This window comes from Odocoileus virginianus, chromosome 7, assembly GCF_023699985.2.
Source record: "Odocoileus virginianus isolate 20LAN1187 ecotype Illinois chromosome 7, Ovbor_1.2, whole genome shotgun sequence".
In the NCBI taxonomy this organism is placed as follows: domain Eukaryota; kingdom Metazoa; phylum Chordata; class Mammalia; order Artiodactyla; family Cervidae; genus Odocoileus; species Odocoileus virginianus.
In genome coordinates, this window is record NC_069680.1 from 31,285,356 (window position 1) to 31,299,639 (window position 14,284).

At 52.6% G+C, this 14,284-nt stretch overlaps 1 protein-coding gene across 1 annotated transcript; it reads right to left on the reverse strand.

Annotated features, from left to right (window-relative positions):
* Positions 1 to 844: 844 nt before the first annotated feature.
* On the reverse strand, positions 845 to 14,077 carry LOC139035880 (uncharacterized). The gene is made up of 4 exons (XM_070469821.1): positions 13,880 to 14,077; positions 12,356 to 13,045; positions 11,928 to 11,985; positions 845 to 1,104 (listed from the first exon to the last, which is right to left on the reverse strand). Exons 1-4 carry the CDS (start codon positions 14,075 to 14,077, stop codon positions 845 to 847), a joined length of 1,206 nt encoding a protein of 401 aa, XP_070325922.1.
* Between the last annotated feature and the right edge of the window lie 207 nt (positions 14,078 to 14,284).

Below are 14,284 nucleotides of genomic sequence, written 5' to 3' on the forward strand. Positions count from 1 at the left end.
GGTGGCCGCCCTCCGTGTTCACACAGGCCCGGTGCTATTCATTACAGTGTTAATGTGGACGGGAAATAGGAATTTCAAGGGTTTGATGAAATTAAGACTTTCCTGTTAGCCGGCACGACTCAGAAGGGGGTAGAAATACATCAGCCTGCATGTTTGAAGACCGGGAAGCAGGCAAGCAGGTGGCCGGGACTAAGGGGCCTTTGAGGCATAATATAATTTACAGTCCTCCTGTTCGCTGTGATGTCTCTGCTAAACACGCGTCTCCCAGGCTAATGAAGCAGGGCTCTGCTCTGACTAATCTCTCCGTTCTGATGAGAATATTCAAACGCCCTGCGCGGAGGCAGGTCAACCGGCGATTGCAACGAACAATGGAAGCAGATGTTGGGGTCTGCCCAGACCATCAATAGCCAGGGTGCTGAGAGCGCTTGGATGGAAGGTCCTTGTGAGCTGGGGGCCAGGAACCCCGTGTGGCCACAGGAGACAGACTTGCTGCTGGTTCGAAACCCTCTCCCGCGCTGCGGAGGTCAGCTGCCGGCGGGCCCGAGTCCAGCTCATTACCTGTGTCATGTATCTCAGGCGCTGCAGAAACAGTCAAGCCAGGAGGCTCACCACTTCGCTTGGATGTCTCCTGGAAAGTTCAGTGAACACACAGGCTCCGTCACAGAGGGGTGTGATTCGGAGAGGAACTGAGCGAGGGAGCCCAAGAGACAAGTCCGGAAGCTGCCCAGCGTGGGGATCTCCGCTCCACCAGCAGTTACTGGGCATCACCACGTGTCACAGTGCGCTCTGCCCGCTGCAGAAAGCCAGTGGTGAGGGGGGCCTGCCCACGAACCTGGCAGAGGACTCAGGGACCCGGGCTCCTGGGGAGCAGGGGGCCTGAGTGGAAGGGCCTGCCCAGGGATCGGGTGACCCGAGTGACGCTGTCAGCCCACTGTGAACTAGCGGGAGGCCCCAGCGCTGGGCAGCCATGGTGGGCAGAGGCGGTGCGTCCCCTGCAGAGCCCGGGCTGGGGGATGGCCGGCAGCCCATCGGTCTGGACCGGGGGCTTCACGCTCAGCGGACCCGGCTCCAGCGTTTGCTGGTTCCCGTCGTCAGCGTCTTCCTCTGCGAGGAGACAGCTGCACGTCCGTGCGCCAGGAGTGTGGGTGCTGGGAGAGCCAGTGGCATCAGGAGTGTGATGCAGGCTGGTACAGCTGATCCGCGGTGACGTGGGGAGCTGGTGTGAGGTTGGCCGCATTTGTTTCCTGTTGCCATAGTAGCGATCATCACAGATTTAACAGTTGAACACAACACCAGTTTATTATCTCAGTTTCTAGAAGTCAGGCTCTGGCTAAGATAAAGTCAGTTTTGCAGCAGGGCTGTGATCCTCCCAGGGGCTCTGGGGAGAAGCCACTTTTAGGCTCATTCAGGATGTTGCCTGAATTCAGTTTCTCATAGGGGTTGTAGGACTGAGGCCCATTTCTTTGCTGGCTGCCGGCTGACAGTTCAGTTTTCTCCAAGAGGCCTCTCTTGGGTCCTTGCAGGAGGGTCCCTACCTCTCAGAGCCAGCAGCAGTGCACCGAAGCCTTCTCATGCTGACTTCTCTCTGGATTACCTTTCCGCTGCCTCCCTCTTGCTCCAGCGAGAGGAAGTGCTTTGCTTTTAAGAGCATGTGATTAGACCCCGAGACAATCTTCGTATTTAAGCTCCTCCCTGTGTGCTCAGTCACCCAGTCGCGTCCAGCTCTTTGTGACCTCATGGGCCAGCGGCTGTTTATCAGCTGAGCCACAGGGGAAGCCCAAGGATACTGGAGTGGTAGCCTATCCCTTCTCCAGCGGATCTTCCCAAGCCAGGAATTGAACCGGGGTCTCCTGCATTGCGGATTCTTTACCAGCTGAGCCGCAGGGGAAGCTCCGACTTCACTTGTATGCTCATTCGCTCAGTCGTGTCCGACTCTGTGTGACCCCGTGGATCGTAGCCTGCCAGGCTCCTCTGTCCACGGGATTCTCCAGGCAAGAGTACTGAGGTGGGTTCCCATCCCCTCCTCCAGGGGGTCTTCCCGACCCAGGGATCGCACCCACATCTCTTATGTATTCTACATTGGCAAGTGAGCTCTTTTTCACTAGCGCCACCTGGGACGCGCAACATTGCTACTAGTGGCACCTAATTGTTAATGTATTTGTTTGGCCGCAGCGGCTCTTGGTTGTGGGACTCGGGGTCTTTGGGGCGGTGCGGGGACTTCTCTCTCTAGGATCTTGTGGGCTCTAGAGCGCAGGCTTCGTAGGTGTTGCATGGGCTTATAGCATGTGGGACCTAGATCCCCGACCAGGGATCAGACTCGGGTAACCTGCATCGGAGGGCGGATTCCTAACCACTGGACCACCAGGGAAGTCCTGATACCTCAGTTTTAAATATGTTGAAACGGATGCTTAGAGAGGCCCAGTGACTCGCCTGGGCGCTACAGCTGGTGGATTCCAGAGACGGGGGCCGAGTTCCCTGGGTCTAGTCTGTCTCCAAAGTCAGAACTGTCGGTGGTGGTCTCGTGTGTTGTGACGCTATCAGGATTGCATTATAATTTTGTGTGTAAATAATAAAGCAGCCCTCAGTGCTGGGCGCACAAGAAGAGCCTGGTGCTTTTGGAGACGGCAGAGCCCTAGGTGTGGGCTGGCAGGTGAGACCACTGTTCACAGATGTTTATTCCCTTGATTCTTTGCCTCCTCTTTGCTCCTCGTCCTCCACTCACCCCCACACCTCCTGTGACGTCGAGTTTGGCCATGTGACTTGCTTTGGCAGGTGGAACTTGGAGGGAAGTGCCAGCATGCCAGCTGGAGCCCAGTCCCTGCTGGGCATTGCTCATTTCTGCCCCTCCAGAGCTTCTGTCGTCTGCTAGGGGATCATGACCCTGGGGTCTGCCTCTCTAGATGGAGACTCGACTCATGGAGCAGTCTGAACTTGACCCCAGTACAAAATAGAGCTGCCCAGTCACACCTCGACTTACTGGTGAGAAATAAATGCTTATTGCCTTGTTCCTTTGAGACGTGGTCTTGTTTGTTACACAGAAAACCTGACAGATACGGCTGGGACGTAAATACTTTGCAGGTTGGAGTTGGGTTGTCTCAGGGGCAGGGTGTTAAGGCTCGAGAGGAACTAATCGAGTTATTTGTTGCAAACTTGGCAAGTCCTGACCTGTAAGTAGTGCCTGCCTTCCGGTCTTCCTGGTTATCTTCACGCTCTGATTTCCCTCCTGAGGGAGGCCTGCTGCATTCCTGTCGGTTGGTGCTGCCCGGGGAGTGATGTTGGGCACGCTCTGCCCCTGGGCTGAGGGTTCAGGGCCTGCGATCACATCCTGACCCCCTGGAGACCCTGCCCTTCTCCAGATCGTTTCTGCCCTCTGGTCTCCTTGTGAAGGATGCTGAGATAAAGGGTGTGTGTGCAGAAGGTCTATTTGTGGCTTCACCTGTTCAGTGAACATTTACTGTGGCAGTGTTGTGTTAATGACCTCTGTTCAGCAAAGTGACTCAGTTATATGCATATATACATTCTTTTTGTGTTCTTTTCCCTGATGGTTTACCACCGGATATTGAAGATAGTTCCCTGTGCCACACAGTAGGATCTTGTTTTCCCGCTCTCTGTATGCTAGTTTGCATCCGCCAATCCCAGACTCCCGATCCACCCCTCATCCACCCCCCACCCCCATGGCAAACACAGGTCTGTCCTCTATGTCTGTGAGTCTGTTTCTACTTTGTAGATAGGTTCGGTTGTCCCGTATTTTAGATTCCACATTTAAGTGATATCATATGGTATTTGAGAAAAGAATATTTTAAAATAGGATTTGGGGAACACCGGAGATCAAAAAATGATTTAATCTGAGTGACGTGTCATTGCAAATTAAGAAAGTCTCAGAGTGGTTTGTCTTTATCACCTCTTTGCTGCTGCTAAGAATGGTAGTAGTGAAACGGTCCAGAAAACCTATCACTTACAGAAAACTGTGTTAGTCAGTTTAATTTCACCGAGACCCTCGACTGGGAGGAGAACTCAGCGTGATTCTGTTCGCTCTGATGAGATGTCCATGAACAACATGTCCATCTCTAATCACATTAACCTGCCAGACGGGACACACGCTGGGTAACGAAGGCCACGTGGGGTTAGAAACACACCCGTTTGGAGAAGAGCATCAAGATTTGGAAAATTCTAAGTTATGTGAAAGATCTGGGCATGTAAAGTAATGATGTCCAGAGTGAAACTTTCATGGTATCTCTGCACCATATTCAGAGCCTGCCTTACCCACCTTGAAGGCACAGCTGGTTTCCGTCCTGGCCAAGAATCAGTCGACCAGCCCCCCAGAACCTGCAGCCTTGGCTAGACTGAGATTTGCTTTTCCTACTTCCTTTGGGTCCTGAATCACAGAAGGTAGAGAAATAAGTCATCTTTTAAGGTTATTATAACACTGACAAGATTTAAGTTACATATAAAGAAGTCAATTAAGTCTGTACCATTTATATTTAGACTGGGACTGAGTGAGTGCAGTAATAACCTGTATAATCATCTTATTTATGAATGCTTTTCTGCAGTTTATGTTCTTGAAGGCTTCAAAATAGTCTGTCATGTTTTATTTGTAGATATGATTTAAATTATTTAAGGGAATTGAATTAATTTCACTTGTAAACATTGCTTAAGAATAATTATTATCTAAGTTTTGTTTCTGAAGTATGTTGAGAATTACATTTTAAGGAGTATGAATGCCCTTCTAGCCACAAAACCACTACGGACATTAAAAATCCTAGGGCACAAGGAAAGTGAAAGTGAAGTCGCTCAGTTGTGTCTGACTCTTTGTGAGCCCATGGACTATAGCCTACCAGGTTCCTCCATCCATGGGATTTTCCAGGCAAGAATACTGGAGTGGGTTGCCATTTCCTTCTCCAAGGGCACCAGGGTTTTCTCCTATATCGTGATGATAGATTATATTAAATTTCCTAATATTGAACCATTCATTCACTTGTTAATTCAACCAATTACAAAGAATGTGTCCTATATAGAGAAGATTCTTGTTATCAAGGGGCTTGATGCTCAGACCACTGGTTCTCAAAATGTAGTTGCTAGACCAGTGGCATCAGTATCACTTGGAAACTCATTAAAAACACAGATTTTTGGAACACCGCCCCCACCCGGCCCGCAACCTGCCCACAGACCCCTTGAATCAGAAACTCTAGGCTGAATACAGTCTCCTGTGGTTTAACCAGTCTCAACAGCAGATTCAGACACTCAACTCAAGGGTGAGGACCACTGGCTTAGATTTTCTCTTTCTTCTTGGGTCAGTTTTATATTTCATGTTTACCTAGAAATTGCCCATTAAATCTATGTTCTCAAATATATTATTGTAGAATTGTGAATGTATTTATTAATATTTTTTAATAAGTCTGTTTCTGCAGGTGTTTTCTGTTAGACTGTACGTTAAACCATCTTCCCACACGTTTCCAACTGATTTTTGGACATTTTGAAGCAGATCGTTCCTGTGACCCCTTGTTTGGGTGACCCCTGTGCAGATGTGAAGTCCTCTTTGTCAGGACTGTCAGCTTCACTCACACAGAGGTGTAGAATGATGGCAACAGCCCCTCCCACCTGATTCACATCAAAGCAGAAAGTTGACGTGCTAGATGTGAAGAGCTGACTCATTGGAAGAGGCCCTGATGTTGGGAAAGACTGAAGGCGGGAGAAGAAGGGGATGACAGAGGATGAGACGGTTGGATGGCATCACCGACTCAATGGACGTGAGTTTGAGCAAACTCTGGGAGATGGTGAAGGACAGGGAGCCTGGCGTGCTGTAGTCCATGGGGTCGCAAAGAGTCGGACACGACCCAGTGACTGAACAGCCGCAACAGATGCACTTATGCTAAACCAGGGACGTGGGCGAAGGTCTCAGCGTGGTGCTTGGCACTTAGTAGGTGCTGGGCTAGTAAAAACCTGTTGACAAGACTTCACCAAAGGGGTGGGCATCTAAGGAAGGGTGAGAGTCCACAGGTCCATACCCTTTCTTTGCTGCACGTCTTTACAAATGTAGGCTGCAGCAGGTTGAAATGTAGCACCCAAAAGACAGGTCCAAGTCCTAACCCCCAGTACCCGTGACTGTGACCTTCCTTAGAAGTAGAGTCTTTGTAAGTGTGATTAATTTAAGGTCTCCTGTGAGATCGTCCTGGAGTTCGAGGGGACCCTCAGTCCAGTGACTAGTGTCCTTGGAAGGAGAGGAGAGGACGTCCAGACACATAGGGTGACGTAGGTGAGGATGCAGTTGAGACTGGAGTGATGCTGCCACAGCCGCGGGTTGTCAGGAGGGAGACGTGGACCAGACTGTCCGTCAGAGCCTCCAGGAGGAGCCAAGCCTGCCTGAGGCAGGACATAGATGGGCTCCAGGTTAGACATTTACCACTGGCCTCCTGTTTATATGAGGCAGGAGAAACATGGGCTTCAGCCTGGACACTTAAAACTAGCCTCCTGTTTGCATTTCCTTTAGTTAGGAGACAGGTGGGCTGCAGCTTAGGCATTTGCTTTTGCAAAGCTCCTTGTGTTTTCTGAAATGAAAGCAATAACTTAAACAGGGTACATAGCCAGGCTTTGTCTCCTGTGGACCCCTTGAGATCATAGTCATGGCAGAGAGAGAGCAGCTGAACCCTGTTTGAGTTAAGGGTCAGGTGGTTGCATATTCCTCATCCTTGGAGCAAAGGAGACCCTACATGTGCACAGAAAGACTCCCTGGGGGTCAGAAGGCAGGCATGCTAGGCCATAAGTCTTGCTTCTTTCTTCCCAGATGCCTCTGTGTTGAAATCTACCTTGGCTGAGGGTTGTGTGCACACCTCGGGGAGGGTCCTAAGACAGATCAACCAGGGGGTGCAAAACAAGGCAACCGGCTGAGGAAAGCTGCCCCCACTTTTAAAGTGACTTAAACTTCCCGAAGGCAGGACTCTGCATGAGGCTCTCGCTGAGTTCACCTATTAGTCTTTCCATGTGTACTCTACTTTTCCGATAGTTTGCTTTATATTCTCATCAGAATTTTCTTGTCAAGGCAGGCAAGGACTGGGGATACAGGCTCTGGCGGCTGGCCTTTGTGGTCTAGCTGTTGGGACCCCAGGTTTACACTCAGGCGACCAGGGTTCGGTTCCCAGTCAGGGAACTAAGGTCTTGCTTCCAGCCTCTGCTCACTGCTGTTGCTTACCGCAAGCGATGACTCACGGCTGCGTGTGTCCGAAACCATGCCCAGACTTGGAGTCCAGGCTCTGGCCTACTGGACGGTGGGGGAATTAACTTCTGTTGCTTTCGGTCGCCCCGCTGGTGGTCGTTTGTTGCGGCGGCCACGGGAACTCATGTAGAGGTGAGCGCACAGCCTGCATGGTGCTTATAGATCGCTCCGGGCCTGTGCCTCTGCAGGGAACCAGGCCTGCTTCCCGCACTTGCCCGGAGCGTCCGGGCCTCCTGCTTAGTGTGGGTGGCGCTGATGGTCGGAAGGCCTGGAGGGTGGATTCTCAGAGTCAGCTCTAGGAGTCAGCTGGAGGCTGTTCACTTGCCCTTGCGATTCCACGATTTCTTTGTCTGTGTGTGATCTCGAGGTACCATCTCAAAATGAGCATTTCCTGGAGTTGTTATCATTCAAGATGAAAGGGAAGCAGAAAGCGGAGAATTCTGCATCTGGGGGACCCTGACGATCATCCTGCCAAGGGTAGCTCGTCCGGCGCAGATTCAGTGAATGTCAACAACCACATTCGCTGCAGGAGGCTCCGCCCTCAGCCATGCAGCACAGCCCCCCACACACTTACTGTCAGCACAGGGTCCTGTGAACAAGGCATCTCAACCTGCCGGGGCGTCTCTAAAGGATGCTGCCGTCAGCAAGATGCGCCAGAATCACTGTTGCTTGTTCTGCCTGTTCTCAGTGGATGAAGACAGGGCTGAGGGGGTGCTATGTGAGGACCCCAGAAGGACAGTTTCCTGGGGTTCCCACAGAAAGAAAACAATCTGCTTTCTGCCGGGAGTCCGGGACTCCGGGCTTCGTGGGTGGCAGTTGCTTCGCTCCGGGTCCCCCCGCCTTCTTGTTGATGGCTGGGGATTTGCAGAGACTGTGACTCAGGCTGTATGTTTCCTTTCTTCTCTCCGCTGTTAGCACCACCCACATCTGCCCCTTCCCTGGGCTCTGCCCCAAGGTGACTGTCACCCGGCCCTGGAAGAGGGGCGGGGAGGGCAGCTGGAACCTCCCTGAGCTCTTCCAGCTCTGTCCTGGGCAGGGAACCGCCTTTCCTTCCGTGGCTGCTGGTGCAGGGTGGAGGGCTCCCTCCCGGGCTGTGCCCACGTGGGCGGTCCCCTCTACCCTTCATGTCCAGCCAGGTGGGTGCTCACCCCTGCTCCTGGCTGGGCTCCTTGCACCTCCCAGGCCTCAGTCTCCAGGGCAGACATCCAGGTTGGAACTGCTTGCTCCTGCCTCTCTCAGCCCCCAACTTTTGAAATAAAAGATCTGGTGGTCTTAGGCCTTCCCTGGTGGGCCAGTGGCTAAGACAACATGCTCCCAAGGCAATGCAGGGGGCCCGGGTTTGATCCCTGGTCCAGGAGTTGGATCCTATGTGCTACATGGCACAGCATTAAAAAACAATGTCTGGTGGTCTTGTCCTCTGGGCGACAGAGGAGGAGATGGTTGGATGGCATCGTTGACTCAATGGACATGAGTTTGAGCAAGCTCTGGGAGATACTGAAGGACAGGGAAGCCTGGCGTGCTGCAGTCCACAGGATCGCAAAGAGTCAAACAGGACTGAGTGACTGGACAACAGAAATAACTTGTGCTCTTGGCGGAGTCTGACAGCCTGTGCGTTGGGCCTACTTGCTCAACTTTACGAGCTGCTGGGACATAGATCTCGGATATCCGGGGAAAAGTATGGCTGCCTTTTGGGGACAGGGAGGAGAGATGGCCCGTTCCCCAGCTTCTTTCAGCTCTGAAGACAGAGTATCTGCCAGTGGAGAACATTGAAATAAACCAACCTCCAAATCCAACAAGTCTCTGTAGTCAGCAATCTGTGTTCTTTCACAAGGTTGGAAATTTCTCAACCAAACAAACACAATTTTGGAGCAAGTTCCTGGCCATGGGTAGACTCTCTGTGCCTCTGTATTTCCAGCAGAGGATGCTTTACAAGGATACTCTGGTGATCAGCTCTCCTAACGAGAAACAACAAACCTGCCACAGAGCCCGCCAGAAGGAAGGCGCTGATAATAAGATACTTTCACTAACTGTTCAGCTCCCACCCAGGGGAGTCAGAAACTCTGAGTGCAGATTGAAGGACCCAGGAAGAGCGGGAAGAGGAGAATCACACCTCCTGGCATTCTGAGTTTAGCTGATGCAACATGTTGCAGGTTTGTGGGATTTCTCTTCTGACATTTGCGGTACTTAATGCTGTTCGTGAAAGTCTGTGTAAATTGGAAATTGGAGAAGAAAATGGCAACTCACTCCAGTACTCTTGCCTGAAAAATTCCATGGACAGAGGACAGTCTGTGGGGTCACAAAGACACGACTGAGTGAGTGAGCACAGGGTGGAAATTGGTTTTATCTGAAGATACCATTTTTGTAAGAATCCGTTTCTAATTTACTCCCAATGAAATGCAGTTTCCTCTTGAACCGGGAGGAGATCTGTTGTTGTCACCTCTCTGCTCTTGTCTGTCGGCGTTGGCCGCGAGGCGCTGTGCCCCAGGAGATGTGAGCCTCCTGCTTCCGCGCTTCCCGGTCCTCCAATCTGCACTCAGAGTTTCTGACTCCCCGGCGGGAGCTGAACAGTTAGGCAAGTATCTCATCATCAGCGCCTTCCTTCTGGCGGGCTCCGTGGCAGGATTTGCTGTTTCTCGCGCCAGCCTCCGAAGCTCTATTTCCTGTCACATAGGACGTCTCACTGGCAAGCTTAACACCCCGACGAACCTCCTAATGCCCTGAAACCCCCAATCCTCTCCTTCTCCAGACACCATGGCTTCGGCAGAGATCTCCGGAGAAATTGAACACGGGCAGATGAGTTGTTCTACAGATGCTTTAAGCTTTCCCCCTAATGAAATGTGTTAGGTTTGCTATGATTTCTGTTTCACGGCATTCAGCTTCTTGTCAAAATGTGATAAACAACAGAGTGAAGGGTTTTTTTATTAGCTGTTCATCACACAGTGGACTGTTTCATTCTCTCGCAGCCTCTCTTCAGTCTCCCTGGGGTCGCTGAGCTGAAACGTGATGACACGAGAGCCCTCGGGTGGCCGATGCACATGGCTGAGCCGAGGCAGAGGTGCGCGTGCCTCTGAGTTACCCCTGGACCCCAGCAGGGAGCGCCTCGCCTGACGACGGGGTGCTTTAGTTCCCTGCTCTCCTGACTGCATTTGTCTGGTTTCCCAGCTGATCCCTAGCTCCGCATCACTCCTCTTAATCTACCCCTATTCCCTGCTGCTGTCCAGCTGCCGTTGTAGGCACTGTCGGCTCTTTGTTTTCCTAATCGAAAGCTCTTCTTATTATTTTCTTCGTCTGTGCGGAGCTTGCAGCTGTGGTCTGGGGCCTTTTCTCGTCGCCATGGGCGTGCGGGCTCAGTGGCTGAGGCGTGCCGGGTCTTTAGTTGTGGCCTGCAAACTCTTAGTTGCCACATGTGAAACCTAGTTCTCTGACCGGGGGTTGAACCCGGGCCCCTGCTTAGTCTAAGCCGCTGGGCCGCCAGGGAAGTCCCCCTCTCAGATCGTTATATTCTCCAGGCCTGAGCTACCATCTTGTTCTGTTTCTGTGTTTCAGATTTATTTGACATCGCTGCCTTAGCTATTTTTCATTGTATTTTTAAAACCAAATCATTTACATATTAAATTATTCACATTGACTTGAAACCGCTATGAAATACTTTTGCAGCCAAAAATAACGCTACCAGGAGTTTTCAGGTCTGCTTTGTGAGTCTGTATTTTGATCTCTCCCGACGCTGGTAATATGCCTATGTGTTTATCCTCTGCAGAACTGAGGGTTGAGTGAATGTCGGGTGAATCTGTGCTAAGATCGCCTTAGATCTATTCTGATCCAACTGCTGGGAACATTTAACAAAGTTAGTTCAGAAATAATATTCTCATTGTTTTTGCCCTCTTCTCTATACCATGTCCCTTTTTATCAGCAATTTCTAGGTGTAATTTTTTTGACACTTGGGTATCCTTCTTCCCCTGGAAATTGGTGTTGACATTTTTCTATAAAGACTTTGAACTCTGATGCTCTTTCTATGAAACTCAATTGAAGTCTTCAGAAAACTCATTCATTTTTTTTTAGCTTATAGGATGGAAACTCAGTGGTGAACTTACCATTTTCTCCATGGAAAGTAGACATTTGAGAGATTTCAGAGAAGTCAGGATTGGAAGATTCTTAATGCAGTCCTTTGCTGGACCTCAGTAAGGAGATGGCTTCTTATTCCTGGCTCTACGACTTTGAAGTGGCTTCTTAAATACACTCATGTAGTGCTAATGAGGATAATTTGCAGATGGTGTAACAGCGTGAGAGATTCTGGTCACTTGGCTTAGAGAGATGCTTTTACAAGGATATTGTCATCAGGGGTGCTCGGGAGGAGGTCATGTTAATGCAGAGATCATTTTAAAATAAAGATTGCCACAGTGTGTGGAAGGTACTTAATGAAAGGCTTTGTCCTGAAACTTGCACCGTGATTCCCAGGGCTTTTCGGGAAACCTTGTCTTTGCTGCCTTGTTTTAACAGAGTGTGTGATTCCTGAGGGAGGGGAGTCCCTGGGTACAGCTGGAGTGTGGACAGATGGATGCTCCCCAGTTACTGTCTTAACGTTGGTTTTAAGAGAGGTGCCTGTCACCTTGCAGCCGCAGAGTGGGTTAAATTGTGTGCCCCCAAAAGATGTGTTGGGGGCTGGACTCAAGGTGAGGAGGTGAGGACCACGGGGAGCAGGTGTTTGCTGGGTCCTCACCTCCCCGTCTGGACCCTGTGGGCCCCGCGTCGCGGTCCTCCAGCTGGGCTGCCCTTGTCTGCAAAGTATGCAACACCAGCCATAGGCGTGGGCAGAAAACACAGAACTTCTGGCAAAACTCACGTTCAATCTGAAGAAGTCACATTGTTTGTTGGTGCATCACGTGTATTTGATGAAGATGAAGATAACCATACAAACATCATGTATATTTCCGGCTTCCCAGATGGTGCTAGTGGTAAAGAATCTGCCTGCAATGCAGGAGACACTTGAGATGTAGATTAGATCCCTGGGTCAGGAAGATCCCCTGAAGGAGGAAATGGCAATCCTTCCAATATTCTTGCCTGGAGAATCCCATGGACAGAGGAGCCTCACGTGCTGCAGTCCATGGGGTCGCAGAGAGTCGGACACGGCTGAGCGACTGAGCCCACGTATATTTCATTAGTTGGGGTCCGGGCAGGCAGAGGCAGGCTCGGCGTCGGGGTGACCCGACTGGGGCCCGGGCAGGCAGAGGCAGGCTCGGCGTCGGGGTGACCCGACTGGGGCCCGGGCGGGCAGAGGCAGGCTCGGCGCCGGGGTGACCCGACTGGGGCCTGGGCGGGCAGAGGCAGGCTCGGCGCCGGGGTGACCCGACTGGGGCCCGGGCGGGCAGAGGCAGACTCGGCGCCGGGGTGACCCGACTGGGGCCCGGGCGGGCAGAGGCAGGCTCGGCGTCGGGGTGACCCGACTGGGGCCCGGGCGGGCAGAGGCAGGCTCGGCGCCGGGGTGACCCGACTGGGGCCCGGGCGGGCAGAGGCCGGCTCGGCGCCGGGGTGACCCGACTGGGGCCCGGGCGGGCAGAGGCAGGCTCGGCGCCGGGGTGACCCGACTGGGGCCCGGGCGGGCAGAGGCAGGCTCGGCGTCGGGGTGACCCGACTGGGGCCCGGGCGGGCAGAGGCAGGCTCGGCGCCGGGGTGACCCGATTGGGGCCCGGGCGGGCAGAGGCAGACTCGGCGTCGGGGTGACCTGACTGGGGAGTCTTGAGCAGAGGCCGTGCTGGGTGATTTGTCCCCCCAGGAGCTGTGACCCCGGGCGCCCCTCTGGGTCCTGTAGGGACTGGACACGGGGAGCCCTGGCCGACTCTGGGGAGAGGGAGGAGCTGGGGGCCAGCAGCTAGTCCTCGGGCCCCTTCCCTTCCTCCTGTGAGGCCACGTCGGTGGCTTATTCCCCTACTTGAGGGCCTTGATTCTCTCCAGGCCGCCTCTTGCGCTGGACTCTGCCGTCTGGGCTCAGGGCTTCCTTCCCCTCTTCCCTGTGGGCCTGGAGGTGGTGACCACGTCTCAGCAACTGGCCCTGCGTGACCCTGACATCCCAGGGGTTCTTCTACACTCTGCCCACCTCATTCTTGTGGATAGTACCTCTACTAAACGCCTGCTGAATTGTGCTACTTGTGTGAGCCATATGCTTCTTGTCAGGACCCTGTGACAGAGGGACCCTCAAGATCGTGTGGTCAGGGTGCGGGGGACAACCCAGGGCTGTACAGAGAGGATTAGGTCAGGTGGAGAATGCTCCAGCCTGGCACCCCAGGGAGGGGCTGGCCTTACTCTCTCCCCTGTCTAGCATCTTCCAGGCTCCCTGAGGGCTGAACCCAGTGGGAGTCAGAACGTGAGGGGGTTGTTGATACTGGCCATGCTGGACAGCATTCTGGGTACAGAACCTGGAGATGGGGGGACGCAGGTCTGGAGGACGCAGTAATTGCATCCAGCATTTTATGCATTCATTTGGTCACTGGTGTATAAAATAAAGAAATAGCTATGCATGTATCAGGATGCTCATTTCTCTTTTCGAGGATGCAAGTGAAACATTCAAACATTTCTGGAGCCACAGATTTGGAAGATGACTTACAAATACTTAGATCTCAGGGGAGCGTGTTGATGATTTATGAGTAGTTGAGAGTTGTTTGGTGAAGACGGCACAGAGCGGATGCTGTGGGATGAGATACAAAGGCGATAGAATGGGAACCCCTCGGGCCCATCAGCAGCAGTCACCCCTGAGCCCAGGATGTTTGTTCCAGAAGGGGCTTGGCTGCGACGATTCAAGTGGGGAGGAGACGGGGGCATGGAGCCATTGGGTGGCACTGGGGGCGGTGAGAAGTGGGTGCCTACTTGGTTCATTCTGACCGTGGAACCTACAGATTTTGCTGCTGGATGGGCGTGATGTGTGAGGGATGAGAGGAGTCAAGAGTGACTCCGAGGCGTGTCCTGGACCCAATGGAGCTGCCACTAATGGCAAGCAGGGGCCTGCAGGGGGTAGTGGGGTGAATGCAGAGCTCGGGTTTGGGATGCGTTAGGACAAGGCGGATGCTCTTGAGGTTGTGTGGC

Coding starts and splice junctions, on each gene's coding strand:
- LOC139035880 (XM_070469821.1), bottom strand. CDS start 14,077: ATGAACCAAGTAGGCACCCACTTCTCACCGCCCCCAGTGCCACCCAAT. Junction 13,046..13,879: donor CATCCCACAGCATCCGCTCT/GTGCCGTCTTCA, acceptor CCCTCTCCCCAG/AGTCGGCCAGGGCTCCCCGT. Junction 11,986..12,355: donor CCCCAACTAATGAAATATAC/GTGGGCTCAGTC, acceptor CATACTTTGCAG/ACAAGGGCAGCCCAGCTGGA.